Raw genomic sequence first — 26,963 nt, 5'->3', positions numbered from 1 at the left:
AGGAGATGGGGCACCTCTTGGCTCCTGACCATGCCCCAGCAAGGGCAGGAGAAGCACCGCACAGGGCAACCCAATGCACACCTACCTCTATTATGAGGCATCAGACACCTTCTCCATGCTGGAAGGAGAGGGGAGAGCTGGTCACAGCCATGGCTGGTGCCCAGTGGGTGTGGGCAGGGTGAGGGGCCAGCCCTGGGCTGCTCTGTCCCAGCTGCCCACCCTTCCCTGCACATAGCCTTGGAGATGTCATACAGCCCAAGCACGGGGACACTCACCCAGCTCTGCAGCTTGTTCCGCTAGAAAAGGAAGAGAAAAGCAAGGCATGATGTGAGGGGAGTTGCTCAGTCCATGGCTGCTGCCATGGAAAGGTGCCAAGTCTTTGGGTTTATTAAGGTAGTCTTACCCATACTTGCATCTTTTCTCACTGGAAAAGGAAAGCAAAAGCAATGCATGATCAGAGAGGAGTGCTTCAAATTCCATGACTAATTCCATGGCTAGACCCCAAAGTTCTTTGCCCTGGTGAATGGGCACAGACAGTCTTGCTCTCGGACTGGGAGGGACCAGACTAACAGGGAGCAAGACCCAGCTTTGAGCAAGGCTTGAACATGTGGAGCATTAAGGACAGACACTTGTGCAGCTCTCTGCACCGTGCCACCAAAACAAATGTGGAACTGAATGGGGACGGGTGGAGGACATCCCTGTCCCAGAAGTGTCACTGCAGAGCAGGGAAGACCCACAGCTCGCTCCCCATCCCCACCTTGATCCCCGTTCCTTTCAGCCATCCTGGCCGTATCCCGTGCCCAGGGCAGCCCCAACCCCAGCACTCCCCACTCCCCTGTGAGGGGCCAGCCCTGGGCTGCTCTGTCCCAGCTGCCCACCCTCCCCTCCACATCACCTTGGTGTTGCCTTGGGGCTCAAGAACAGGGACACTCACCCAGCTCTGCAGCTTGTTTCTCTGAAAAGAAAAAAGAAAATCAATGTGTGACCAGAAGGAAGAGCTTCTCAGCCCATGGCTAGACTTTGAATACATCTCATGAGTGGGAAATGACCAAGTTGCACCCAGATTGTGAGAGACCTGACTAACAGTCAGCCAGAACCAGCTTTGAGCAAGGCTCGTGCACGTGGAGCATTAAGGACAGATACTTGTGTAGCTCTCAGCACTGTGCCACCAAAACACAAGTGGAAGTGAATGGGGATGGGTGGAGGACGTCCCACTCCCAGAAGTGTCAGTGCAGAGCGGGGCAGCCCCGCAGCTCACACGTGGGTGCAGAGTGGTGGGTGTGGGCAGGGTGAGGGGCCAGCCCTGGGCTGCTCTGTCCCAGCTGCCCACCCTCCTCTGAACCTTGTCTTGGAGATGTCAGAGTCCAAGCTCTGTGACACTCACTCAGCTCTGCAGCTTGTTCCTCTGGAAAAGGAAGAGAAAAGCAAGGCATGATGAGAGGGGGAGCTGCTCAGCCCATGGCTGCTGCCATGGAAAGGTGCCAAGTCTTTGGGTTTATTAAGGTAGTCTTACCCATACTTGCATCTTTTCTCACTGGAAAAGGAAAGCAAAAGCAATGCATGATCAGAGAGGAGTGCTTCAAATTCCATGACTAATTCCATGGCTAGACCCCAAAGTTCTTTGCCCTGGTGAATGGGCACAGACAGTCTTGCTCTCGGACTGGGAGGGACCAGACTAAGAGGGAGCAAGACCCAGCTTTGAGTAAGGCTTGAGCACGTGGAGCAGTAAGGACAGACACTTGTGCAGCTCTCTGCACCGTGCCACCAAAACACAAGGGGAAGTGAATGGGGACAGTTGGAGGACGTCCGTGTCCCAGAAGCGTCAGTGCAGAGTGGGGCAGCCCCACAGCTCGCTCCCCATCCCCACCTTGATCCCCGTTCTTTTCAGACATCCCTGCCGTGCCCCATGCCCAGGTTAGCCCCAGCCCCAGCACTCCCCGCTCCCCTGTCCGGGTGATGGGCCAGCCCTGGGCTGCTCTGTCCCAGCTGCCCACCCTCCCCTGCACATTGCCTTGGTGCTGCCCTGGGGTCCAAGCATGGGGACACTCACCCAGCTCTGCAGCTTGTTCCTCTGAAAAGGAAAAAAAGTAATGCATGATCAGAGGGGAGTGTTGCTCAGCCCATGGTAGATCATGAACGCATCCCATGAGTGGCAAAATACTGCCTTGTTCCGAGGTGAGACCAAGAAAATAGTCATTGTGGCCCAGCTTTGTTTAATGGTCTTCTAGGTGGAACCGTAAGGACAGACACTTGTGCAGCTCTCTGCACCGTGCCCAAGCTCAGGGACACTCACCCACTTTGGCAGCCAGTTCCGCTGGAAAAGAAAGAGAAAAGCAGTGCATGAGGAGGAAGGAGAGATTCTCGTCAAATGGCTGCTGCAAAGCAAAGGACGTCGATTCCTTCCGATTAGGTGGGAGACTCACCCAGTCTTGCATCTTTTTCCTCTGGGAAAGAAAAGCATAAGGAATCCATGATCAGAGGGAAAAATGATCATCCCATGTCTGGACCCCAAATTCTTTGGGTTTGGGGATGGACACTCACCGATCTCTGCAGGTAGTTCCTCTGTAAAAGAAAAAGAAAGACAAAAGTAATGCACGTTCATAGGGGCAGCTTCTTATCCCATGGCTACTCCTCTGGGAAGACACCAAATGCTTTCTCTTTGGGGAAGGAGACTTACCCAGCCTTGCGTCTCTGTTCACTGGAAAAGGAAAACAAAAGCATGAGTGATCAGAGGTTACAGCTTTTCATCTCAGGGCTGATCCCATTGGAAGACCACGAAGGGTTTAAAGTGGGAAATGACCAACTTCCACCCAGACTGGGAGGGACGAGTCTAACAGGGAGCAAGACCCAGCTTTGAGCAAGGCTTTTGCACGTGGAGCAGTAAGGACAGACACTTGTGCAGCTCTCTGCACCGTGCCACCAAAAGACAATGGGAAGTGATTGCACATGGGTGGAGGACATCCCTGTCCCAGAAGCATCAGTACAGAGTGGGGCAGCACCGCAGCTCGCTCCCCATCCCCACCTTGATCCCCGTTCCTTTCAGCCATCCTGGCTGCGTCCCGTGCCCAGGGCAGCCCCAGCCCCAGCACTCCCCACTCCCACCCCAGGCTCCAGCTGCTCCTGCAGCACCCCCGAGCCACCAGCACACAAGCCCCCAGAGCCCACCCAGACCAGGCCCTCCCGCACAGACACCACTTCCCCAGGGACTGCAAGGACTCACCCAGCTCTTGTATCCGTGCCGCTGAAAAGCAAAGGTGCAAGAAGAGGTGGTGAGCAGAGCAGCTTGGTTGCTGGGTGGGAACATGTGCAGGGGGGCTGCGCCTTGCCACCAGCCCCACGCTGCAGCCATGCTCCCTGGCCTCCCACCCAAGACCATCCGAAGGCCTTTGGCATCCCCAGGAGAACATTCCCTTCCTCCTCCTATGCACCTCCCTGGGCCAGGGCTCAGCCCCGCTCCACACCCATGAGGGTCCCTGCAGAACACCTCCCTCCGCTCCATCCCTGCACTGCCAGCTTACCTTGCTTTCGATAGAGATAAACACCGAGGCCAATGGACACAGCCAAAAGCAGGAGGACCAGAGCCAGAGCCACCATCCATGGCTGGGCGTTGTGGAAGAAGGCAGCTGAGAAAAGGCACCAGGAAAAGGGCTGTGTTTCCATGCCCATGGATGGAAGAGCAAGACCCAGACTTCTCCTGGGTCGGGACAAGTGCAGGGGCCAGGAAGACCTCACCCTGGCTGTGCCATTTGTACCTGCGATGTGCAGGGAAAATTTCCTCTCCTGCTGGAGGTGGTTGTTCCTGACCATGCAGGACAAGGGCCCCTCCACACTCCCGGTCACGATGACAGCGCCTTCGATTTCAAAGAGCCCCTCCTGGTCCTGGGAATGTGTCGGGGGGTCCGAGGGCAGGTGCTGCCCGCGAGCATCCCTCCAGAGCATTTGCGGCAGCGGGTACCAGCCGGCCGATCGACACAGCACCCGGACGCCTCCGGCCTCGTAGCCCCCCAGGGAGAGGTGGGGGTCAACGCCTGTGGCTGGGGGAAGAGCGCATGGCTGGGACTTGACTTGGGGAGGGATTGAGTTCCAAGGCAAAGACCCCGTCTGCTCCCAAGACAGACAGAGCTTAGCACAGCTACAGCACCAGCGCCTCTTGTTCCAGGTCCTCCGTGCACCCACCCTCACCCCAATCCAACCTGGCTGCTGCTAGAAACAGAAAGAAGGGCTTCACAATGTCAGTGACCCCATATTGTCCATAAAACCCAGGTGCAGAGATCCAGCTCCTCCAGGCAGCATCTCTGCACCATGCCATGCTCGTCCAAGAAGCCCCAATACTTCCTGACAAATTCTCAGGTCTCCCCCAGCACAGAAAGCAAAAGTAAAGCAGGCGCCCATCTGCTCAGAGGACTCTGCAGTTCTCCCTGTGTGCTGTTTGGTCCCATTGCTGACACAGCTGAAGGTGCTGCTCAGCACCCTGTGCCCAGTGCCCTCACAATATTATGATTATTGTCTTCAAGGACACCAGTGAAAACTGACAAAAGTCTCCAGGGAGCTCTCTCCCCAAATATTACCTCCACATCCATGGGCATGCTCCATGCTGTGAAACAGCTCAGGTGTTCAAAGAGCATGTAAAGTCTGCCCTGGCAGCACCACCCCAGCCACTAACCTGACACCTCCAGCTCCACAATGGCTTCATCATAAGCATGAGCATCTCTCACAGTGCAGACGTACTGGCCATCATCAGAGGGTCTCAGCCCCGTGATTCGCAATTCCAGCCTTCCAGCAGAGAGACCATCTCTGAGCAACTCTGTCCTCCCGGCATATGCCTCCATCTGCTCCCCGTACAGGTCCTCTCCATTGCGGTAGTGGTGCACTGTCTCAGAGTTATTGTCCCGGATCCACCTGACCTCCAAGCTGCGAGCATTGCGTTGAGGGGACAAGTAGCAGGGCAGCACAACATCCTGCCCCACGGTGGCAGTGACAGAGTGTCCTGGTCCCACCACTCTGAGCTGGGCTGGTGTGAGAAACAATGTTGTGTTTTTGCAGCAGAGAATTATTTTTCTGTATTCCAAGGTAATTTTGTAGTCATAATAACGAGAAATGCTAAGTAGATAAGTGGACCGTAGAAGGCCTCACTGTTCCAGAATAAGGTAGAAGCTTGAGGAAAACAAGATGAGCAGTGTGAGAACAGGAAAGCAAAGATCACAAGTTCTCAAAACATAAGAAAGGAGAAATTAAAGGGTTGAAAAAAAAAATTTACATATACGGTATAGAGGAGTGTCGAGTAGCTTGTGAACCTGTAGTACTCAGCCAATGAGGAAAAAGGGGAGGTGATCAGGTGTCAGGTAATAGGGAATAAAAGGTTAGGATTTTGCTCTCCTGATTGACAGGATCCCCGCCATTGCAATCACAAATAAAATAGCTTCAGAGAAGATTCTGTCTGAGGAAAATTATTTGAGATGTTTCTCACACTGGGCAATAGAGAAGGGCACGGGGAGGAGGTAAGATTTTGCCATTGTAAATTTAGGGGCAGTGAGTGACAAAGGGCGTGAGTTGGTGTGTGAGTTGGTGCGTGCTGTGTCCCCTGGGTGCCATGGGAAACCACCGAGGAAACAGGAGAGGGAGAGAGAGAGAACGTGCAGGAGAAGGAGGTGTGCTGGGAGTGGGAGCCCTCTCTGCTGAATTCGGGTGGGGGAAGGAGACACAGAAAGGGCAGGCAAGGCAGTGCCTGTGTTGTCTGAAAGAACAAAAGTGAAAGTGAAACCCAGCGCGGGCGAGCTGTAGGCTCGGGTCCCCCCTTTCCCACAGCTGCTCCCCTGTCCCGCTGCAGCAAGTCTGCATGCACAGGGGGGAGAGCCCCCAGCATCCCTGCAGGATCCTACCTGAGCCCAGCTGGAGGAGGAGCAGAGTGATGAGGGAAGTCAGGAGGCCCCTGGCATGGCCATTGAGGCTGGGGCAGCCACAGCCCCAGGGGAGCCCCATCTGAGAGAGAGGTCCCCCAGGGGGCAGACGGCCCCCGCAGGTGTTCTTCTCCAAGGGAACCCCACCAAAAGAGCGAGGTCCCTCACAGCTCCCAGCCATGCTGCAGGAAGCACAGGGCTACGCCCAACTTCCCAAGCCTTTTCCTACATCCTGGCTGCAATAATGGTCTAGGAGGAGCTCTGGCCCTGGAGCAGTGGGGACAAGTGTCTGGGGAGTTCTGCGTGCCTGCCACTGAGATGCGGAAGATGCTTAAACTGATCTGAATTAACATTTAGCTACATATATGGTAAAATATCCTGATTATAGGGGATGTAGGTGAGAAACTAAAAAATATCCTAATTGTCAGGGATGGAGATGAGAACCTAATGAGAAGCAGATGTAAAAAGGAAGATATCGCTCAAGGGCAACGGATGAGGGAAGGACAAACAAGTCGTCAGGGAAGGACGAACAACTTGTTGGCAGGAAGCAAGGCAAAGATGAGCAAAAAACTCCTCAATACTGTCCAACAGAAGGTCAAAGTCCAGAAAGGTAAAAAGTTTGACCTCCTCTTCCTCTTTGCCTTCATCCTGAAAGACCCCTGCCCACGACCACCAGGCTACATTGCACAGACGCAATGTGGAGGAGCTATAGGGAAGGGAGTATGGAAATGAGCATTTGGAAGAGGTCCGCCTTTTCCGAGATGTTGTGGTTTAACCCAGCTGGCAGCTAAACACCACACAGCTGTTCCCTCACTCTCCACCCTCCTTCTCTGGGATCACGGAGAGAACCGTGAAGTGAAGCCTGTGGACTGAGATAAAGACAGTTTATTAAGACAGGAAAATAATAATAACAACAACAACAACAATAATAGTACTACTACTAACAGTGTGTACGAAACAAATGATGCACAATGTTCACCACCCACTGACCAATGTCCAGCCTAACCCTGAGCAGTCTGCTCCCCCCCCCAGCCCCTGCTAGCCACCCCTATATATTGTTTAGCATGACATCAGATGGTATGGAATACCCCTTTGGCCAGTTGGAGTCAGCTGTCCTGGGTCTGTCCCCTCCCAGCTCCTGCTGCACCCCTAGCCTGCTCTCTGGCAGGACAGAGCGAGAAGCTGAAACGTCCTTGGCTTGGTGTAAGCACTGCTCTGCAACAATTAAAACATCAGCATGTTATCAGCACCCCAGGATATGGTTGGCCCTCCTGGCTGCTAGGGCACACTGCTGGCTCATGTTCAGCTTGCTGTCAACCACAACCCCCAGATCCCTCTCTGCAGGGTTGCTCTCCAGTGTCTCATCCCCCACTCTGTACGTATAGCCAGGGTTGCCCCATCCCAGGTGCAGGACCCGGCACTAGCCTTTGTTAATCTTCATGTGGTTGGTGATTGTCCAGCTCTCCAATCTGTCCAGATCTCTCTGCAAGGTCTTTCCACACTCATCCTAGTCAACAACTCCAAGTTTGGTGTTGTCAGCAAATTTGCTCCAAACACCTTCCAGTCCTACAGCCAAAGCATTTATAAAGACATTGAAGAGGACTGGCCCTAAAATGGAGCCTTGAGGGACCCCGCTAGTGACCATCCACCAGCCTGATGTGGCCCCATTAACCACAACCCTTTGAGCTCTGCCCATCAACCAATGGCTCACCCATTGTATGATGTTTTTGTTCAGTTGTATGCTGGACAGTTTGTCCAGTAGGATCCTATGGGAAACTGTGTCAAAAGCCTTGCTGAAGTCCAAAAAGATCACATCAGCTGGTTTCCCTTGGTCAACTAGATGGGTGATCTTATCATAAAAGGAAATCATATTTGTTAGGCAGGACCTACCCCTCATGAACCCATGTTGGCTGGGACCAATGACTGTATTGTCCCCCAGGTGCACCTCAATAACTTCAAGAATCATCTTCTCCATAATTTTACCAGGCACTGACATGAGACTGACAGGCCTGTAATTGCTAGGGTGTTCTTTCTTACCCTTCTTGAAAACTGGGACAACATTTGCCAGCTTCCAGTCTACTGAGACCTCTCCAGATTCCCAAGATCATTGAAAAATAATTGAGAGAGGTCCCGCGATGACATCAGCCAGCTCTTTAAGCACCCTGGGATGGATCCCATCCGGACCAATGGACTTGTATGGATCCAGGTGGAGCAGCAAATCCTGCACACGTTCAGGGTCAGTTGGAAGTTTGTTATTCCCACCATCATGGTCCTACAGCTCAGGGCACCCAGAGTCCTGAAGCTCATCATCAGCATTGAAGACAGAGGTGAAGAAGGCATTAAATGTCTCTGCTCTGCCTGTGTCATTGTCTGTGAGGAGACCTTCCCCGTCAAGTAGCGGACCTGTGTTTTCTTTGGTTCTCCTTTTTCTGTTCTCCTATCTAAAAAAAACCTTTTTATTGTCTCTCACAGACATGGCCAGCTTCAACTCTAGTTGGGCTTTGGCCCCACGAATTTTCTGCCTACAAATATGAACAGCATCCCTGTATTGCTTCCTCATCTCCTGACCCTCCTTCCAGCAGCCATACACTTTCTTTTTCCGTCTAAGCTCCAGTAGAAGATCCCAGGTCAGCCAGGCCAGCCTTCTTCCCCGCCTGCCTGACTTCTGATATTTTGAAATCGCCTGATCTTGTGCTTTTAGGAGGCAGTGCTTAAAGATTGACCACACTGATGGAGGCCAATGCCTTCAAAAGCAGCTTCCCAGGGGACCTTGCTGATGAGTTCCCTGAGCAGCCTGAAGTCTGCTTTCCCCATATCCAGGGCTGAAGTTTTGGTGGCAGTTTTCCTTCTGTCACCATAAATTCTAAACTCAACCACTTCATGGTCACTATGACCGAGACGGCCGCCAATTGCCATGTGTCCCACAAGACCCTCTTTTTTTTCCAGCAACAGATCTAGGAGGGCACCTTTCCTAGTTGGCTCCCTTAGCACCTGCACCAAGAAGTTATCATCTAGGTGCTTTATGAACCTCCTGGACTTGCTCATGTCAGCTGTGTGGTGAGCCCAGTTGACGTCTGGCAAGTTGAAATCTCCCATAAGGACAAGGGGAGTTAACCTCAAGGCATCTCTTAGTTCTGCAAAGAATAATTCATTGGTATTGTCATCCTGGCCAGGTGGTCTGTAATAGACTCCCACTACAACATCCCCTTTATTTGTTCATCCCTTAATCCTTACCCAGAGGCTCTCAAGTTTGCCATCCCCAACTTGAAGTTCCACGCAGTCCAGCCCATGCTTTACATACATTGCCACCCGACCGAAGGACCTCTCTGGCACACAGTCCCTCTGATTCCAGTGCACCATCCCTTAGCTCATCACTGGCGTGCCTGGTTTTATAATCCTTCCCCCTTCAACTCTAGTTGTAGGGGGAAGGGGACGAATACTATATGGTATGGAATATCCCTTTGGTTGTTTTAGGTCAGCTGCCCTGGTGATGTTTCTTTTCTTACTTTTTTGCCCACCCCCTAGGAGGGTTAGAGAGAGTCCCGATGCTGTGTCAGCACTGCTCAGAAGCAGACACAACACTGGTGTGATATCACTGCTGTTCTAGCTCCAAGTGCAGAGCACAGCACTGTATGGGTTGCTGAAGGGAACGTTAAAATCCCAGCCAGACCCTGTACACCCCGTGGCTCCTGCATGCCCATCTCATGAAGAATATGGGTTCTGGAAAGTGAAACGCAATTACAGAGGTTGGGTGCTGGGGTACGGAAGTGACTTGCAAGGACCTGAAGACAGCTTAAAGGCTGAGGCTGCCTCTGTTTGGAGAACTTCCAAGAGCTTGTGATGTCCCTTGTGGGCACAGCCAGGGAACCAGGAAAACGGGGGCAGCTGGAGCTTAGGTTCCTCCTGGCTCTGACTCCCAGGACCAACATCAAGAAGACAGTCTGCTGCAGGATGCCTTTGCAGGCAGCAAAGCCTCAGGACACAAAGCACCCAGGAAATGCCACTGCCAGACTCCATCTTCCTGTACAAAACTTTATTTGACACAGTCCTGCTGCTGCTGGGCCTTGATGTGCTCCAGAGGAGGGAACACAGAGCCCCCACAGGCTGCTCATGCTCAGCACCAGGCACAGAGCAAAGATCAACCCCAACCTAGGAGGCAAAGGTGGCCTGCAGTGGCCAGCAGCACACAGTGACCACATCCCTTGCCCTGGGGTCTGCAAGCAGTGCAAGCAGAGGGGAGAGGAGCAATGAGAGCTGCTGCAGCCCATGTGCTGTCTGCTGGGGCTCAGAGGCAGGGTGAGAGCCGTGGGTGCCAGCAGGGCTTGTGCCCCAGCACAGGAGCCACGTGCAGGGCAGAGCCCAGGGGCTGCAAGGGGCCTGGTCCCTGCTTGCAGCATCCCAGCCCTCCTCCAGCAGCAGGAAGGAACACAGGGCAGCCCCTGGCCCCACTGCCCCTCATTCCTGTGCTGCTCCTGCAGGAGCAAGGAGAGGTGATGCAGGAGTGGCTGGAGAAGGGCAGGAGGTCCCCAGGGCTGGGGACAGGGTTTACAGGGTGCTGTCCCTCAGGCACAGCTGAACTCCCTCCGTCCTCAGCCAGAACCAGGGGCGGATGCTCTCCCCATTGAAGGAGGCTGCTGTGAAAGTGAAGATCTCGACCCCATTGTCAGCGTTGATAAAAGACACTTGCCTCTGGGTACAGTCCAGACAGACCCAGATCCTTCTGGGGTCAGGGCACAGGGACAAGGGGGTGCGAGGAGGTGTGAGAGACTTGAGCTGTCCTTCGTCGTACAGCACAGCCCAGATCCCTTCTTCAGGGCTCCTGTTGATGCAGTTCTTTCTCTCCACAGAAGCCCTGGCCACCCCCATAGCCCACCCTGAATACTTTAGCCGCTCTCCCTCCACCTCCACCAACCAGCAGTGCCTCCCCTCTCTGAACTCCTCACGGCCCAGCACACAGCACCAATAAAGAAATCTCTCTGGTGTGTCAGGCACCTGCTGCCCTTCACTTTCCCGTCTCACACTGCTCTTGTCCTGAGACACAACAAGCTGGGGATGAGCCGTGTCTGGATCCAGGGTCACCTTCACTGCAGGGACAGAAGGAGCCAGGTTATCAGGGGCAGAGCTCAGCCCTGGGCAGGCTTTCCCCAGCTCGGGGCCAGGAGCTGCCCCACGTGGAGGAGATGGGGCACCTCTTGGCTCCTGAACATGCCCCAGCAAGGGCAGGAGGAGCACCTCAGAGGGCAACCCAATGCACACCTACCTGTATTGTGAGGCAGCAGAAACTTTCTCCATGCTGGAAGGAGAGGGGAGAGCTGGTTACAGCCCACGGCTGGTGCCCAGTGGGTGTGGGCAGGGTGAGGGGCCAGCCCTGGGCTGCTCTGTCCCAGCTGCCCACCCTCCCCTGCACATCGCCTTGGTGCCGTGGGGCCCAAGTGCAGTGACACTCACCCAGCTCTGCAGATTTATATATTTATTTATTTATTTTAATAGAAAAAGAAAAATAAACTCTTGATGGGACAGATGAGCTGCTCAGCCCATGACTGCTTTCATGTGAAGACCCCTTAGTTAGGCAAGGAGACTCACCAAGCATTGCATGTTCTTTTGGTGCAATAGAATGAGAAAAGGAAAACATGATCAGAAGGCAGAGTTTCTGATCCCATAACTCTCATTTTGACACATTTTTTTTTCTTCTTTTTCCTTTTTTTTTTTTTTTTTTTCCGTTTAGATAATGAGACTTACCCAGCTCTGCAGCTTGTTCATCTACAAACAAAAGAAAAAAGCAATCCATCAATGAGAGGAGTCTGCTTCTCATCAATAACTGCTACGAACCAAAACCCTGAATTCCATCAGTTGAGGGGGGGGAAGAGAGACTCACCCAGTCTTGCATCTTTTTCCTCTGGAAAAGAAAAGCATAAGGAATGCATGATCAGAGGGAAAAAACTTCTCACCCACTGTCTATGCAGAAAATTCTTTCAGGTTAGGGATGGACACTCACCCATCTCTGCAGCTTGTTTCACTGGAAAAGAAAAAGAAAAAGAAAAAGAAAAAGAAAAAGAAAAAGAAAAAGAAAAAGAAAAAGAAAAAGAAAAAGAAAAAGAAAAAGAAAAAGAAAAAGAAAAAGAAAAAGAAAAAGAAAAAGAAAAAGAAAAAGAAAAGCAATGTATGGTCAGAGGGGAGTATGCCTGTGGGAAGACACCAAATGCCTTCTCTTTGGGGAAGGAGACTTACCCAGCTTTGCATCCATTTTGGCTGCTATATAAAGCAAAAGGAATGAATGGTCAGAGTGGAGAGACTTTCACAACATTGCTGCTACCGTGGCTAGACCCCAAATATTTTTACTCTCGTCCATGGGCATAGACCACCTTGCTCCCAGACTTGTAGCAACCAGACTAACAAGGACTGAGGCCCAGCTTTTTGCAAGACTTGTAGCAGTAAGGACAGACACTTGTGCAGCTCTCTGCACTGTGCCACCAAAAGACAATGGGAAGTGATTGCACATGGGTGGAGGACGTCCCTGTCCCAGAAGTGTCAGTGCAGAGCGGGGCAGCACCGCAGCTCCCTCCCCATCCCCACCTTGATCCCTGTTCCTTTCAGCCATCCTGGCTGTGTCCTGTACCCAGGGCAGCCCCAGCCCCAGCACTCCCCACTCCCACCCCAGGCTCCAGCTGCTCCTCCAGCACCCCCGAGCCACCAGCACACAAGCCCGCAGAGCCCACCCAGACCAGGCCCTCCCGCAGGGACACCACTTCCCCAGGGGCTGGGGGCAGGGACTGCAAGGACTCACCCAGCTCTCGGCTCTGTGCCGCTGAAAAGCAAAGGCGGAGGAAGAGGTGGTGAGCAGAGCAGCTTGGTTGCTGGGTGGGAACATGTGCAGGGGGGCTGCGCCTTGCCACCAGCCCCACGCTGCAGCCATGCTCCCTGGCCTCCCACCCAAGACCATCCGAAGGCCTTTGGCATCCTCAGGAGAACATTCCCTTCCTCCTCCTACGCACCTCCCTGGGCAAGGGCTCAGCCCCGCTCCAGACCCAGGGGGGTCCCCACAGAACACCTCCCTCCGCTCCATCCCTGCGCTGCCAGCTTACCTTGCTTTCGATAGAGATAAACACCGAGGCCAATGGACACAGCCAAAAGCACGAGGACCAGAGCCAGAGCCACCATCCAGGGCTGGGCGTTGTGGAAGAAGGCAGCTGAGAAAAGGCACCAGGAAAAGGGCTGTGTTTACATGCACATGGATGGAAGAGCAAGACCCAGGTTTCTCCTGGGTCAGGATGAGTGCAGGGGCCAGGAACACCTCATCCTGGCTGTGCCATTTGTACCTGCAATGTGCAGGGAAAATTCCCGCTCCTGGTGGAGACGGCTGTTCCTGACCACGCAGGACAGGGGCCCCTCCACGCTCCCGGTCACGATGACAGCGCCTTCGATTTCAAAGAACCCCTCCTGGTCCTGGGAATGTGTCTGGGAGACCGAGGGCAGGTGCTGCCCGCGAGCATCCCTCCACAGCAGCTGTGGCAGCGGGTACCAGCCGGCCGATCGACACAGCACCCGGACGCCTCCGTCCTCGTAGCCCCCCAGGGAGAGGTGGGGGTCAGTGCCTGTGGCTGGGGGAAGAGCGTGTGGCTGGTGCTTGACTTGGGGAGGGATTCCTTTCAAGACAAAGACCCCATCTGCTCCCATGCCAGACACAGCCAGGCCAAACATGGCCCCAGAGGCTGTCTGACTGGACACTTCATGCACTCACTCTCACCCCAAAACCACTCCAGCTGTAGCAGGATCCAGAGAGCAGGGCTGCACAATTCCAGTGGCCCCAAATCACACAGAAAACCCAGGTACCGAGTTCCAGGACCTTCAGGCAGCATCTCTGCACCAAGCCATCCTGGTTCAAGAAGCCCCGAGATATCCAGACAACATCTAAGGTCTCCCCCAGCAGACAAAGCAAAAATAAAGCAGATGTCCGGCTGCTCAGAGGACTCTGCAGTTCTCCCTGTGTGCTGTTTGGTCCCATTGCTGACACAGTCGAAGGTGCTGCTCAGCAGCCTGTGCCCAGTGCCCTCACCATATTATGATTACATTCTTCAAAGGCACCAGTGAAAACTGACAAAACCCTCCAGGAAGCTCTCTCCCCAAATATTACCTCCACATCCATTGGCATGCTCCATGCTGTGAAACAGCTGAAACATTTAAAGGACACGTAAACTGTGCCCTGGCAGCATCACCGCAGCCACTAACCTGACACCTCCAGCTCCACAATGGCTTCGTCATAAGCATGACCATCTCCCACAGTGCAGACGTACAGGCCATCATCAAAGGGTCTCAGCCCCGTGATTCGCAAGTCCAGGCTTCCAGCAGAGAGACCATCTCTGAGCAACTCTGTCCTCCCGGCATATGTCCCCATCTGCTCCCCGTACAGGTCCTCTCCATTGCGGTAGTGGTGCACTGTCTCAGAGAAATCATTCCGGATCCACCTGATTTCCAAGGTGCGAGCATCGCGTTGAGGGGACAAGTGGCAGGGCAGCACGACATCCTGCCCCATGGTGGCAGTGACAGAGTGGCCTGGTCCCACCACTCTGAGCTGGGCTGGGCAATGGAGAAGGGCACAGAGAGGAGGTTAGATTTTGCCATTGTAAATTTAGGGGCAGTGAGTGTCAAAGGGCGAGCTGTGCGTGAGTTGGTGCATTCTGCGTCCCCCGTGTCCCATGGGAAACCACCGGAGAAAGAGGAGAGGGCGAGGGAGGGCATGCAGGAGAAGGAGGTGTGCTGGGAGTGGGAGCCCTCTCTGCAGCATTTGGGCAGGAGAAGAAGAGCCAGAAAGGGCAGCCAAGGCAGTGCCCGTATTGCATGAAAGAAGCAAAAAGAAGGGAAAACCAATAGGGGCAGAGCTGTGGGCTCGGGTCCCCCCTGCCCCATGGCCACTTCCCTGCCCAATGGCAGCATATCCACCAGGCTAAGGAAGGAGAGCCCCCAGCAGCCCCACAGGATCCTACCTGAGCCCAGCTGGAGGAGAAGCAGAGTGCCGAGGGAAGTCAGGAGGCCCCTGGCATGGCTGGTGAGGCTGGGGTGGCTGCAGCCCCAGGGGAGCCCCATCTGTGCTGTAGCGGGAGCAGGACCTGGGGGCAGAAATAGGAGCATAAGAGAGGGGACCAAGGGGCTTCAGGCACCACAGACAGATAGAGAAGGAATCCCCTTGGGCCCAGACAGAAGGAGCCACAGCCAGCACTGCCTTGTTCCGGACGCAGAGCCTGTGCTTATCACCACTGGGACACTGCCGGTGGCCCCCAGGGGTTCTTCTCCAAGGGAGCCCCACCAAGATAGACATCCCTCACCACACCCAGCAGAGCTGCAGAAAATTTAAGGCTACGCCCAACTTCCCCAGCCTGTGCCCAGTTCCTGGCTGCAATAACCCTCTGGGAGTAGTTCTGTCCCTGGGGCAATAGGGGCAAGTGTCTGGGGAGCTCTGCAGGGCTGGCACCACCATCCCATCACAGGTGGGTGCCCAGCCCAAGGCCTTCAGCCAGCACGAGGGTCTTGTCCCCAGCAGGGGCCTCTCCAGACCACCGGGGAAAGCCTCTCTCTAGGCTCATTCATCTCCATGATTTATTTTATTTATTTATTTATTTATTTATTTATTTATTTATTTATTTTTATTTATTTATTTATTTGTCTCCACGATTTATTTATTTTATTGCGACAGGCAATAAAAGTGTTTTTTTTTTTAAAAACTCTATAAAGAGCAAATGTAGGATGAGACAAAGCATTGGTCTGTTACTTGATGGGGATGATCGTATAGGGTCTTTAGTGATATGTGAAAAAAAGTATCAGCAAAGCTGCTGCCTTGGATTCTGGAAGAGCAGACTTGAGCCTGACCTGGAACTTAGGTGGAAGAAGAAAGCTTGGGAACTTTGGAAACAAGGTTGGGCCACTCAGGAGAGCTTCAGAGATGCTGTTTATCATGGTAGGGCAAAAAAAATGTGCAGCCAAATCTCAACTGGAGTTGAAGCTGGGTAGTACTGTGGGTGATAACAACAACAACAACAAAGGCTTTGAAAATATGTTAACAATAAGTTATAGGCTTCTGGATGAGTTCCTAGCTGATGCTGAACTTGTTGGGGATTTGCTGCTGCATCTTCATGCACATAAGTCTGGCGCCCGATGGGATTCATCCCAGGATACTGAAAGAGCTGACTGATGTTACTACGAGGCCTCTTTTTGTTGTTTATCAACAGTCTTGGGAATCTGGAAAGGTCCCAGTGTCGTGGTTTAACCCGGCTGGCAGCTAAACACCACGCAGCCGTTCGCTCACCCTCCCCCCTCCCTCTCTGGGACGGGGGAGAGAAATGGAAAGTGAAGCCCGTGAGTTGAGATAAAGACAGTTTAATAAGACAGGAAAATAATAATAATAATAATAATAATGATGATACAATGGTGATAATACGAAAGTAATAATAGTATGTACAAACAAGTGATGCACAATGCAATTGCTCACCACCCGCTGACCGATGCCCAGCCTAACCCCGAGCAGTCCGGCCCCCTCCCCCCGGCTAGCCACCCCTATATATTGTTTAGCATGACGTCAGATGGTATGGAATACCCCTTTGGCTAGTTTGGGTCACCTGTCCTGGGTCTGTCCCCTCCCAGCTCTTACTGCACCCCCCAGCCTGCCCGTTGGCAGGACAGAGCAAAGGCTGAGATGTCCTTGGCTTAGTATAAGCACTGCTCTGCAACAATTAAAGCATCGGGGTGTTATCAGCACTCTTCTCATTCTAAGCCAAAACACAGCATTCCACCAGCTACTAGGAAGAAAATTAATTCTGTGCTAACTGAAACCAGGACATCTATCCACCCCTTATTCCATACCATTTATGTCATGCTCAGGTTACACTCTTTTCCATACATTCTAATTAGTCACCTATAGTAATCATGGTAGTGATAATATACAGTATAATATACTATTTAACATGGTGCAATTCAGTTCATGGGCTATTCTCACCCAGTATTAAATCTCCTTGAGGTACACACCGGACCTCTCCGTTCTTTTGCATTACCCACCAAGTATATCCAGGTCCCTGAGCGAAAACAATTCCACGAATAGGTTTGCCTTTTCCTGAGGCAGGAGTAGCCCAGACTGTTTTACCCAGCATATTTTTTACATGCACTACAGGAACTTTATCCCCATCTACAGTACGTAACAGGTTTGATTGGGCAGGTCCAGCTCGGTTGGTAGATCCCCTAGTATTGACTAACCAGGTGGCCTTTGCCAAATGCGTATCCCAGTTTTTGAACGTCCCAGCGCCCATTGCTTTCAAGGTAGTCTTTAACAGGCCATTGTATCGTTCAACTTTCCCGGAGGCTGGTGCATGATAGGGGATGTGATACACCCATTCAATACCGTGTTCTTTGGCCCAAGTGTCTATAAGGTTGTTTCGGAAGTGAGTCCCATTGTCTGATTCTATTCTTTCTGGGGTGCCATGTCGCCATAGGACTTGCTTTTCAAGGCCCAGGATGGTGTTCCGGGCGGTAGCATGAGGCACAGGATATGTTTCCAGCCATCCGGTGGTTGCTTCCACCATTGTAAGTACGTGGCGCTTGCCATTGCGAGTTTGAGGGAGTGTGATGTAATCAATCTGCCAGGCCTCTCCATATTTATATTTCAGCCATCGTCCTCCATACCAAAGAGGCTTTGACCGTTTGGCTTGCTTGATTGCAGCACATGTTTCACAGTCATGAATAACCTGTGCTATAGCGTCCATGGTCAAGTCCACCCCTCGATCACGAGCCCATCTGTATGTTGCATCTCTACCTTGATGGCCTGAGGTGTCATGGGCCCATCGGGCTATAAATAATTCACCTTTATGCTGCCAATCCAGGTCCACCTGAGCTACTTCAATCTTAGCAGCCTGATCCACCTGCTGGTTGTTTTGATGTTCTTCAGTAGCCCGATTCTTGGGCACATGAGCATCTACGTGGCGTACTTTCACAGCCAGGTTCTCTACCCGAGCAGCAATATCTTGCCACAATGCAGCAGCCCAGATAGGTTTGCCCCTACGCTGCCAGTTGTTTTGCTTCCATTGCTGTAACCATCCCCACAGGGCATTTGCTACCATCCATGAATCGGTGTAGAGATAGAGAACTGGCCATTTTTCTCGTTCAGCAATGTCTAAAGCCAGCTGAATGGCTTTCACTTCTGCAAACTGACTCGATTCACCTTCTCCCTCAGCAGCTTCTGCAACTCGTCGCGTAGGACTCCATACAGCAGCCTTCCATCTCCGATGCTTCCCCACAATACGACAGGACCCATCAGTGAACAGGGCATATTTCTTTTCATTCTCTGGCAACTGGTTGTACAGTGGGGCTTCTTCAGCACGACCCACCTCCTCCTCTGATGATATCCCAAAGTATTTGCCTTCTGGCCAGTCCATGATCACTTCCAATATTCCTGGGCGACTGGGGTTTCCTATTCGAGCCCGCTGAGTAATCAGTGCAACCCACTTGCTCCATGTAGCATCAGTTGCATGATGCGTAGAGGGGACCCTTCCCTTGAACATCCAGCCTAGTACCGGTAATCGGGGTGCTAGGAGGAGCTGCGCTTCAGTACCGACCACCTCCGAAGCAGATCGAACTCCTTCATATGCTGCCAATATCTCCTTTTCAGTTGGAGTATAGCGGGCCTCAGATCCTCTGTATCCCCGACTCCAAAACCCCAGAGGCCGACCTCGAGTTTCCCCAGGTTCTTTCTGCCAGAGGCTCCAGGTGGGGCCGTTCTCCCCGGCTGCAGTGTAGAGCACATTCTTTACATCTGGTCCTGTTCGAACTGGCCCAAGGGCTACTGCATGGACTATTTCCTGCTTGATTTGTTCAAAGGCTTGTCGTTGTTCAGGGCCCCATTCAAACTCATTCTTCTTACGAGTTACTTGGTAGAGTGGGTTTACAATCAGACTGTAATTTGGGATGTGCATTCTCCAAAACCCCACAACACCTAGGAAAGTCTGTGTTTCTTTTTTGTTAGTTGGTGGAGACATAGCTGTTATTTTGTTGATCACATCCATTGGGATTTGACGACGTCCATCTTGCCATTTTATTCCTAAAAACTGGATCTCCCGTGCAGGTCCTTTGACTTTATTTTGTTTTATGGCAAAACCGGCTTTCAGAAGGATTTGGACTATTTTCTTCCCTTTCTCGAAAACTTCCTCTGCTGTGTCACCCCACACAATAATGTCATCGATGTACTGCAGGTGTTCAGGAGCTTCCCCCTGCTCTAGTGCAGACTGGATCAGCCCATGGCAAATGGTAGGGCTGTGTTTCCACCCCTGGGGCAGCCTATTCCAGGTATATTGGACTCCCCTCCAAGTGAAGGCAAATTGTGGCCTGCACTCTGCTGCTAGAGGGATGGAGAAAAATGCATTAGCGATATCAATTGTGGCGTACCACTTGGCTGCCTTCGATTCAAGTTCATACTGAAGTTCCAGCATGTCCGGCACTGCAGCACTCAGTGGTGGCGTGACTTCGTTCAGGCCGCGATAGTCCACTGTTAGTCTCCACTCGCCATTAGACTTTCGCACTGGCCATATGGGACTATTGAAAGGTGAATGAGTCTTGCTGATCACTCCTTGGCTCTCCAATTGACGAATTAGCTTATGGATGGGAATCAGGGAGTCTCGGTTGGTGCGATATTGCCGCCGGTGCACAGTTGTGGTAGCAATTGGCACTTGCTGTTCTTCGACCCTCAGCAACCCCACAACAGAAGGGTCCTCTGAGAGACCAGGCAAGGTAGATAATTGTTTAATGCCCTCTGTCTCTAAGGCAGCAATACCAAAAGCCCACCGGAACCCTTTTGGGTCCTTGCAGTATCCTCTTCTAAGATAGTCTATGCCAAGGATACATGGAGCATCCGGACCAGTCACAATGCGGTGCTTTTCCCACTCATTCCCAGTCAGACTCACTTCAGCCTCCAATACAGTCAACTGCTGAGATCCCCCTGTCACTCCACAAATATAGATGGGCTCTGGTCCTTTATAGCTCGATGGCATTATAGTACATTGTGCACCGGTGTCTACTAAAGCCTTATACTTCTGTGCGCGTGATGTGCCAGGCCATCGAATCCACACAGTCCAATAAACTCGATTGTCCCTTTCCTCCCCCTGGCTGGAGGCAGGGCCCCCCTAATCCTGGTCAGAATCTTCCTCGTTTCTGTGTTTGAAGGACTGTCTGCTGGAAGTTGGAGCAGCAAACTTTTCGGAGAATCCCTTTTTCCTGATTGTTTTCTTTTGCAACTCACGTACCCGTGCCTCTAGGGTCGCGGTAGATTTTCCATCCCACTTTCTCATGTCCTCTCCATGGTCTCGTAAGTAAAACCACAGGGTGGCACGGGGTGAGTACCCACCATATCGTCTTCCTTGTGTGGGTGAACGCCTACCCCTGACAGCTGAGACACTGCTTTGTACAGGTGCGAAGGAGAATAATCTCTCTTCAAGTTGGTGAACCTTTTCAGAAAGTTTCTCCCAAGTGTTCTCCTTTGGTCGGTGGGCACTGGTTGGTTCAGGTGGGGAGGACAATAGATTCTCTTCAAGTTGGTGAACCTTTTCAGAAAGTTTCTCCACAGCTGAAACGCAGGCCTGTAAGGAAGAGGAGAGACTTTCTTCGTACTGCCGGAGTTGTTTAGCCGCTTCACCCACTGTGGGTTCCTCATCCTCTTTCCAGGCCATTATTGCCAATGAGCTGGCATATGATGATGGTGCACTCCGTACAAACTTCCGCCACATGGGTCGTGTACACTTGACTTCATCTGGATCTGTGGATGTTTGTTTGAGGTCTGGATCCTCATAAATCACTTCCCGTACGGCTAATTCCCTCAGGTACTGGATTCCCTTCTCCATAGTGGTCCACTTGCCTGGTAGACATAAAATATCTTCCTTGAAGGGATACCTTTCCCTCACAGCTGAGAGGAGACGCCTCCAGAGGCTGGTGGGTCGTGCTCCATCTGCAATTGCTTTGTCAATGCCGGCGTCTCGAGCAAGGGATCCCAGCCGCTTGGCTTCCCTGCCGTCTAATTCCACACAATTGGCTCCAGAGTCCCAGCACCGGAGCAGCCAGGTGACAAGCTGCTCACCTATACAGCGACCAAAATCTTTTCGCACATCTCGTAGCTCGCGCTCGTTTAGGCTTCGGGTAGTTACTGTTGCTCTTTCGGCATCCTCATCTTCCTCCTCCTGAATCCTTGACGGCCCAGCGTCGTCATCATCTTCGTCATCTCTATACTTAGTTTTGGCAGAAGCCTTACCTGGATTGGCAGAAGACTCTCTGCGTTCTAAACGACTTGAATTTCTATACCATATTTTCACCTTCTCTACAGGGGCAGCTTGCACTGCTACTGCTCGTTTCTCTGACTTTGTTACAGGGTCTGCCACAGGGGTTGGAATGCCCTCTGCAGGGTCAACTTGCACTGCTACAGCTCGTTTCTCTGACACGGCCACAGGAGCTGGAGCGGCTACAGGAGCTGGAGCAGTTGCAGGAACCGGAGCTGTAGCGGCTACAGGAGCTGGAGTTGGAGCTGGAGCAGTTGCAAGAGCTGGGACTGGAGCAGCAGTAGGAGCTGGAGCTGGAGCGGCTTCAGGAGCTGGAGCTGGAGCGACTTCAGGAGATGGGACTGGAGCAGTTGCAGGAACTGGGACTGGAGTAGCGGCCGGAGCTGGAACTGGAGCGACTGCAGGAACTGGGACTGGAGCAGCTGCAGGAGCTGGAGCTGGAGCGGCTTCAGGAGCTGGAGCTGGAGCAGCTTCAGGAGCTGGGACTGGAGCAGTTGCAGGAACTGGGACTGGAGTAGCGGCCGGAGCTGGAACTGGAGCGACTGCAGGAACTGGGACTGGGGCGGCTTCAGGAGCTGGGACTGGAGCGGCTGCAGGAGCTGGGACTGGAGCGGCTGCAGGAGCTGGGACTGGAGTGGCTGCAGGAGCTGGGACTGGAGCATCTGCAGAAGCTGGGACTGGAGCATCTGCAGAAGCTGGGACTGGAGCGGCTGCAGAGTCCACCGTAGGGGTCACAGTGGCCGTTGGATCTGTCACGGGACTTGGAGTGGCCGCAGGGTCTGTCACTAAGTTGATAGCAGTATCCATGGCAGCTCGATAGGCGTAAGCCAGGCCCCAGCATGTTACAATGATTTGTGTTACTTTGGAACTTCCCGAATCGCGACACCTTTTATTCAAGCATTCTGCCAGTTTTTGAGGATTTTGCACTTGTTCAGGGGTGAATTTCCAAAACACTGGGGGTGCCAACTGGTCTAGATGCCTGCCCATATCCTCCCATACTCCCTGCCACCCACAACTATACTGCCTCCGGGCAGATCTCCGGATGAGCTTCCTAAGTAGTTGTTTAACTTTAAGCAGAACCTGAAGTGCATTCAGGAGGCAGAACAACAGGACTATGCTGGTCTGAGTATCCCAAGGATATTCAATATCTTGGAGAGCTATTGTAATAAACTCGGAGGATAAGAGGGTGGTGAAGGAGGAAGGGAGAGTGATCAAGGAGGGTACAGGGGTGGTGAAGGAGAAAGGGAGAGTGATCAAGTAAGAAAAATTATCTTCCCCTTTCCCCTCCACAGATTGACTCCCTAATGAAAAAAGGCAACAGATACAATTGCTAATAGTTTCCAAAATACAGTTTCCAAAGTATAGAATCGAAGATGTTACTGAGTACAAATACCAGGTTAGAGTCATGGCCAGATATTTCATCATCTCATAAGCCACTGATACAACACACAGTACTATAATGGTCTGAAACCAGGGCCCGGAGAGGATAAACAACATGACAGAGAGCACATACGGAAAATAACGTGCTATAATACTCAATTTGGAAAACAGGCGCAGCACAGTTGAGATTAAAGCAATCAGCATTATGACGAGTGACTATTAAGCAGGTCTAATACTTATACCAATTTTAGTTTAACACACTCTGGTCAGATCTGCCGTTATCTCAACCTTTCGTGCCCCACGTTGGGCGCCAAAAAGACTGTCGTGGTTTAACCCGGCTGGCAGCTAAACACCACGCAGCCGTTCGCTCACCCTCCCCCCTCCCTCTCTGGGACGGGGGAGAGAAATGGAAAGTGAAGCCCGTGAGTTGAGATAAAGACAGTTTAATAAGACAGGAAAATAATAATAATAATAATAATAATGATGATACAATGGTGATAATACGAAAGTAATAATAGTATGTACAAACAAGTGATGCACAATGCAATTGCTCACCACCCGCTGACCGATGCCCAGCCTAACCCCGAGCAGTCCGGCCCCCTCCCCCCGGCTAGCCACCCCTATATATTGTTTAGCATGACGTCAGATGGTATGGAATACCCCTTTGGCTAGTTTGGGTCACCTGTCCTGGGTCTGTCCCCTCCCAGCTCTTACTGCACCCCCCAGCCTGCCCGTTGGCAGGACAGAGCAAAGGCTGAGATGTCCTTGGCTTAGTATAAGCACTGCTCTGCAACAATTAAAGCATCGGGGTGTTATCAGCACTCTTCTCATTCTAAGCCAAAACACAGCATTCCACCAGCTACTAGGAAGAAAATTAATTCTGTGCTAACTGAAACCAGGACACCCAGTTGACTGGAAGCTGGCAAATGTTGTCCCATTTACAAGAAGGCAGGACAGAAGACCCTGGTAATTTCAGGCCTGTCAGTCTCACCACGATGCCTGGTAAAATTATGGAGATAATTCTAGCAGTTACTGAAAAACACTTGAAAGTGCAGTCATCAGTCAGAACAAACATGGGTTCATGAACTAAGGCTGAGAGAGCTGAGGATGTTCAGCCTGGAGAAGAAAAGGTTCTGGGGAGACCTCATTGTGACCTTTCAGTACTTAAAGGGGTCTTACAAAATGATGGAGAAGGACTCTTTATTCGCATAAATAATCGTAGGACAAGGGAGAATGGTATTAAACTAAAAGAGGATGGATTTAGAATAGACATTAGGAGGAAATTCTTCGCTGTAAGGGTGGTGAGGCACTGGAATAGGTTGCCAGGAGAATCTGTGGATGCCCCATCCCTGGAGGTGTTTAAGGCCAGGCTAGACAGGGCCTTGGCCAACCTGATCTGATGGGTGGCATCCCTGCCTATGGCAGGGGCATTGGAGTTAGATGATCTTTAAGGTCCCTTCCAACCTAATCCTTTCTATGAAGGGAAATTCATGCCTTGACAGCTTGAAGTCCTGCCCCTGGAGGAACAACCCCAGGCACCAGAATGTGCTTGAGGCACCCAGCTGGGAAGCAGCTCTTCAGAAAAGGCCCTGGGGGTCCTGGTGGACAGAGACCTTGCCACAGAGAAGACTATCAGCATCCTGGGTGGCATTAGGCAAAGCATTGCCAGCAAGCCAATGGAGGTGATCCTTCCCTGCTGCTCAGCACTGGTGAGGCTGCAGCTGGGGTACTGGGCCCAGTGCTCGGCTCCCTTATCCAAGAGAGACCTGACCACACTGGGGAGAGTCAAGGAAGGTCCTGAAGATGCTGCAGAGACTGAAGCATCGCCCCTGCGAGGAGAGGTTAAGGGAGCTGGGCCTGCTCAGCCTGGAGCAGAGGAGGCTCGGGGGGAGCCCGTCAGGACCCACAAATCCCTGAAGGGAGGGTGCAGAGAGGACAGGGCCAGGCTCTTCTCAGAGGTGCCAGGACAAGAGGCAATGGGCACAAACTAGAGCACAAGAGGCTCTGTCTGAACATCAGGAAGTGCTTTACAGAGCACTGGCACCAGTTGCCTGGAGAGTTTTGGAGTCTCCCTCCCTGTAGATCACCAAAGGCTACCTGTGTATGGTTCTGGACAACGTGCTCTGCATGTCCCTGTGTGAGCAGTGGGGTTGGACCCAATGGACCCAGAGATGCCTTCTGACCACAACCATTCTGTGATTATGTAATGTCCTTTTATGACGATCAAGTCGATTCCCTTGAGGGTAGAGAGGCCTTGCAGAGAGATATTGATGGATGAGAGCATGGCACAATTGCCAATAAAATTGGTGTATGAAATTTAACAAGAGTAAATGCTGGATTCTGCACCTGGAGTGGTGTAATCCTGGGTGTATGTCTGGCGGCTGGAGTGAGAGTGGAGAGATCCAGGGTTGATGGTAAGCTAAATGTGAGCCGACAGTGTGCCCTAGTGGCCAAAAGGGCCAACTGTATCCTGGCTGCATCGAGCCAAGAGAAAGGATTGACCCGCTCTACAAAGCACTGGTGTGGCCGCATCTGGAATTCTGTGTGCAGCTTTGAGCAGCACAGTATAAGGAGGATATCAAATAGCATAAAGTGTGCGAAGAAGGGCAACGGAGAGCGGTGAAACGACTGCAAGGCAAGGCGTGTGAGGAGCGGCTGAAGGCGCTTGGCTTGTTGAGCCCAGAGCAGAGGAGACGCAGGGGAGGCCTTGCGGTGACCCACAGTTCTTGATGAGGGGAGCAGAGGGGCAGACGCCGGTCTCTGCTCTCTTGGGCCAGCGACAGGGCCCGAGGGAACAGCATGGAGCTGCCACAGGGGAGGCTCAGGATGGCTGTTCGGAAAAGGTTCTTCCCCGAGAGGGTGGTCGGGTACTGGAATAGGTTCCCCGGGGACGTGGCCATGGCCCTGAGCCTGCTGCAGCTCAAGGAGCATTTGGAGAAGGCTCTTAGGTGCAGGGTCTGATTTTTGGGTGGTCCTGTGTGGAGCCAGGAGATGGACTGGATGGTCCCGGTGGGTCCCTTCGAACTGGGGCTATTCTGCGACTCCAGCCTCCCGCGGGGGGACACGCCGGGGTCGAAGCCGGGGAGAGACGCTGTATCTGGAAGGGGGCCCGGGGCACCGCCCGCAGTGCTTTCGCTTTCGCTTTCGCTTTCCGCTTCTCGGAACCCGCCGGGACCGGGATCTGCCCGGCGCCCGGTGACGTCAGGAGAGATTCTAAGTCGCTATTGGCGGGTTGGCGGCGGCGGCATCAATTGCTGCGAGGGGCTCAGAGCGGAGCGGGGTAATGGGGCCGGGGCGGGTGGGGGGCTTGGGGCTGCTGCCGGGTCTGCGGCTCCCCAGGGAGGGGAATGGAAACAGGGCCCTGCTCAGTGCTGCGCGTCAGCGAGCCCCCTTCTTACCTCTCCCCCCCTTCTGTGTCACCTCCCCAGGTGCCCTTACACAATAGGTTTGAGGCTCTAGAGCTTGAAGGACAGGTAGGTGAGGATGTGGGGGGAAGGTCCACACAGGAGGTTATCAAGGGCAAGGACTGCGCGCCTCAAGACTGCCTCCACCAAGAAGGAAAGAACGAGGACCTCACGCGGATCGACTGCAGCCAGGGCTCCTGGCAGGGAGGCAGACGGAGCCAACCCCTAAACCCTCCCCAATTACGTGATACAGAGATATTTGGTCTGAGGGGCTCCTGGGAGTCTCTGAGGGAGACGGGTAGCAGGTGTCAGCCTGCCCCTACTGAGGCCCAGCAGTCCCCTCCTAAGTCCCTGCAAGGAGTAGTAGCCGATCCAGCTGCCCACCTGCAGGACAGAGGACTCAACCACCAAGAAAAAGGGGGATGGACTCTCGTCTCAGCTCAAAGCAGAAGGAGGCATCTGCCCCCATCACCCACAGTGCCACCAACACCTACGGTGTTTCTGGGTAATGGATTAAAGGCTCTTGGGCAGGAAGGGGATGGAGTCGGAACCCGGGCCCCGAGAAGCATGTCAAGGTCAAGGGAAGTACCAAGCATAAGGAGCGGTGCCGGATGGGGCGCTGCATCCAAACCAGTGCCACAAAAAAAAAAGGGCAGTCAAAAAAAAAAAAAAAAAAAAAAAAAAGCATGGTCAAAGGATCTGCACAGGAGACCAAGTGATGGGGGAGTCAAATGGCAGGATGGATGTCACCACGCCACTATGGATGTGCTCCAGTATGCCCCCTTCCTCCCTGCCCCCAAAACACTGCCTGGCTTAGTGGGGCACACACCAGTGACCACCAGCCCCTTCCCAATGGGTGCCCCTGAGGGGGTGGCACCCCTAGGACCCAGTACCCATGACTGTGCTCCCTTCGCCCCCCACCCCCAGAGTCCCCAGCACATCCCAGATACAAACACAAAGATTTATTAACGCTCTGTGTCACATGG

The 26,963-nt window shown here is 52.7% G+C and overlaps 3 protein-coding genes across 3 annotated transcripts in view; 1 reads left to right on the top strand and 2 right to left on the bottom strand.

Moving 5' to 3' along the window:
* Nucleotides 1-26,963, top strand: part of LOC116500231 (zinc finger protein 208-like) — a 437,615-nt gene that overhangs the window by 54,913 nt on the left and 355,739 nt on the right.
* LOC116500216 (butyrophilin subfamily 3 member A2-like) lies at nt 1,605-5,979 on the bottom strand. The gene is made up of 11 exons (XM_032205129.1): nt 5,880-5,979; nt 4,664-5,011; nt 3,753-4,034; nt 3,519-3,623; nt 3,221-3,241; nt 2,678-2,698; nt 2,542-2,562; nt 2,424-2,444; nt 2,294-2,314; nt 2,051-2,071; nt 1,605-1,675 (listed from the first exon to the last, which is right to left on the bottom strand). Exons 1-11 carry the CDS (start codon nt 5,977-5,979, stop codon nt 1,605-1,607), a joined length of 1,032 nt encoding a protein of 343 aa, XP_032061020.1.
* LOC116500215 (butyrophilin subfamily 1 member A1-like) lies at nt 10,443-14,427 on the bottom strand. Its single transcript, XM_032205128.1, has 9 exons — nt 14,124-14,427; nt 13,214-13,495; nt 12,980-13,084; nt 12,682-12,702; nt 12,126-12,149; nt 11,893-11,913; nt 11,773-11,793; nt 11,637-11,657; nt 10,443-10,981 (listed from the first exon to the last, which is right to left on the bottom strand). The coding sequence occupies exons 1-9, from the start codon at nt 14,425-14,427 to the stop codon at nt 10,443-10,445; spliced, it is 1,338 nt and encodes a 445-aa protein (XP_032061019.1).

The sequence above is a fragment of the Aythya fuligula genome, chromosome 33 (assembly GCF_009819795.1).
Source record: "Aythya fuligula isolate bAytFul2 chromosome 33, bAytFul2.pri, whole genome shotgun sequence".
Lineage (NCBI taxonomy): Eukaryota > Metazoa > Chordata > Aves > Anseriformes > Anatidae > Aythya > Aythya fuligula.
The sequence above is the reverse complement of the archived record's forward strand: the minus strand, read 5'-3'. Positions and strand labels throughout refer to the sequence as shown.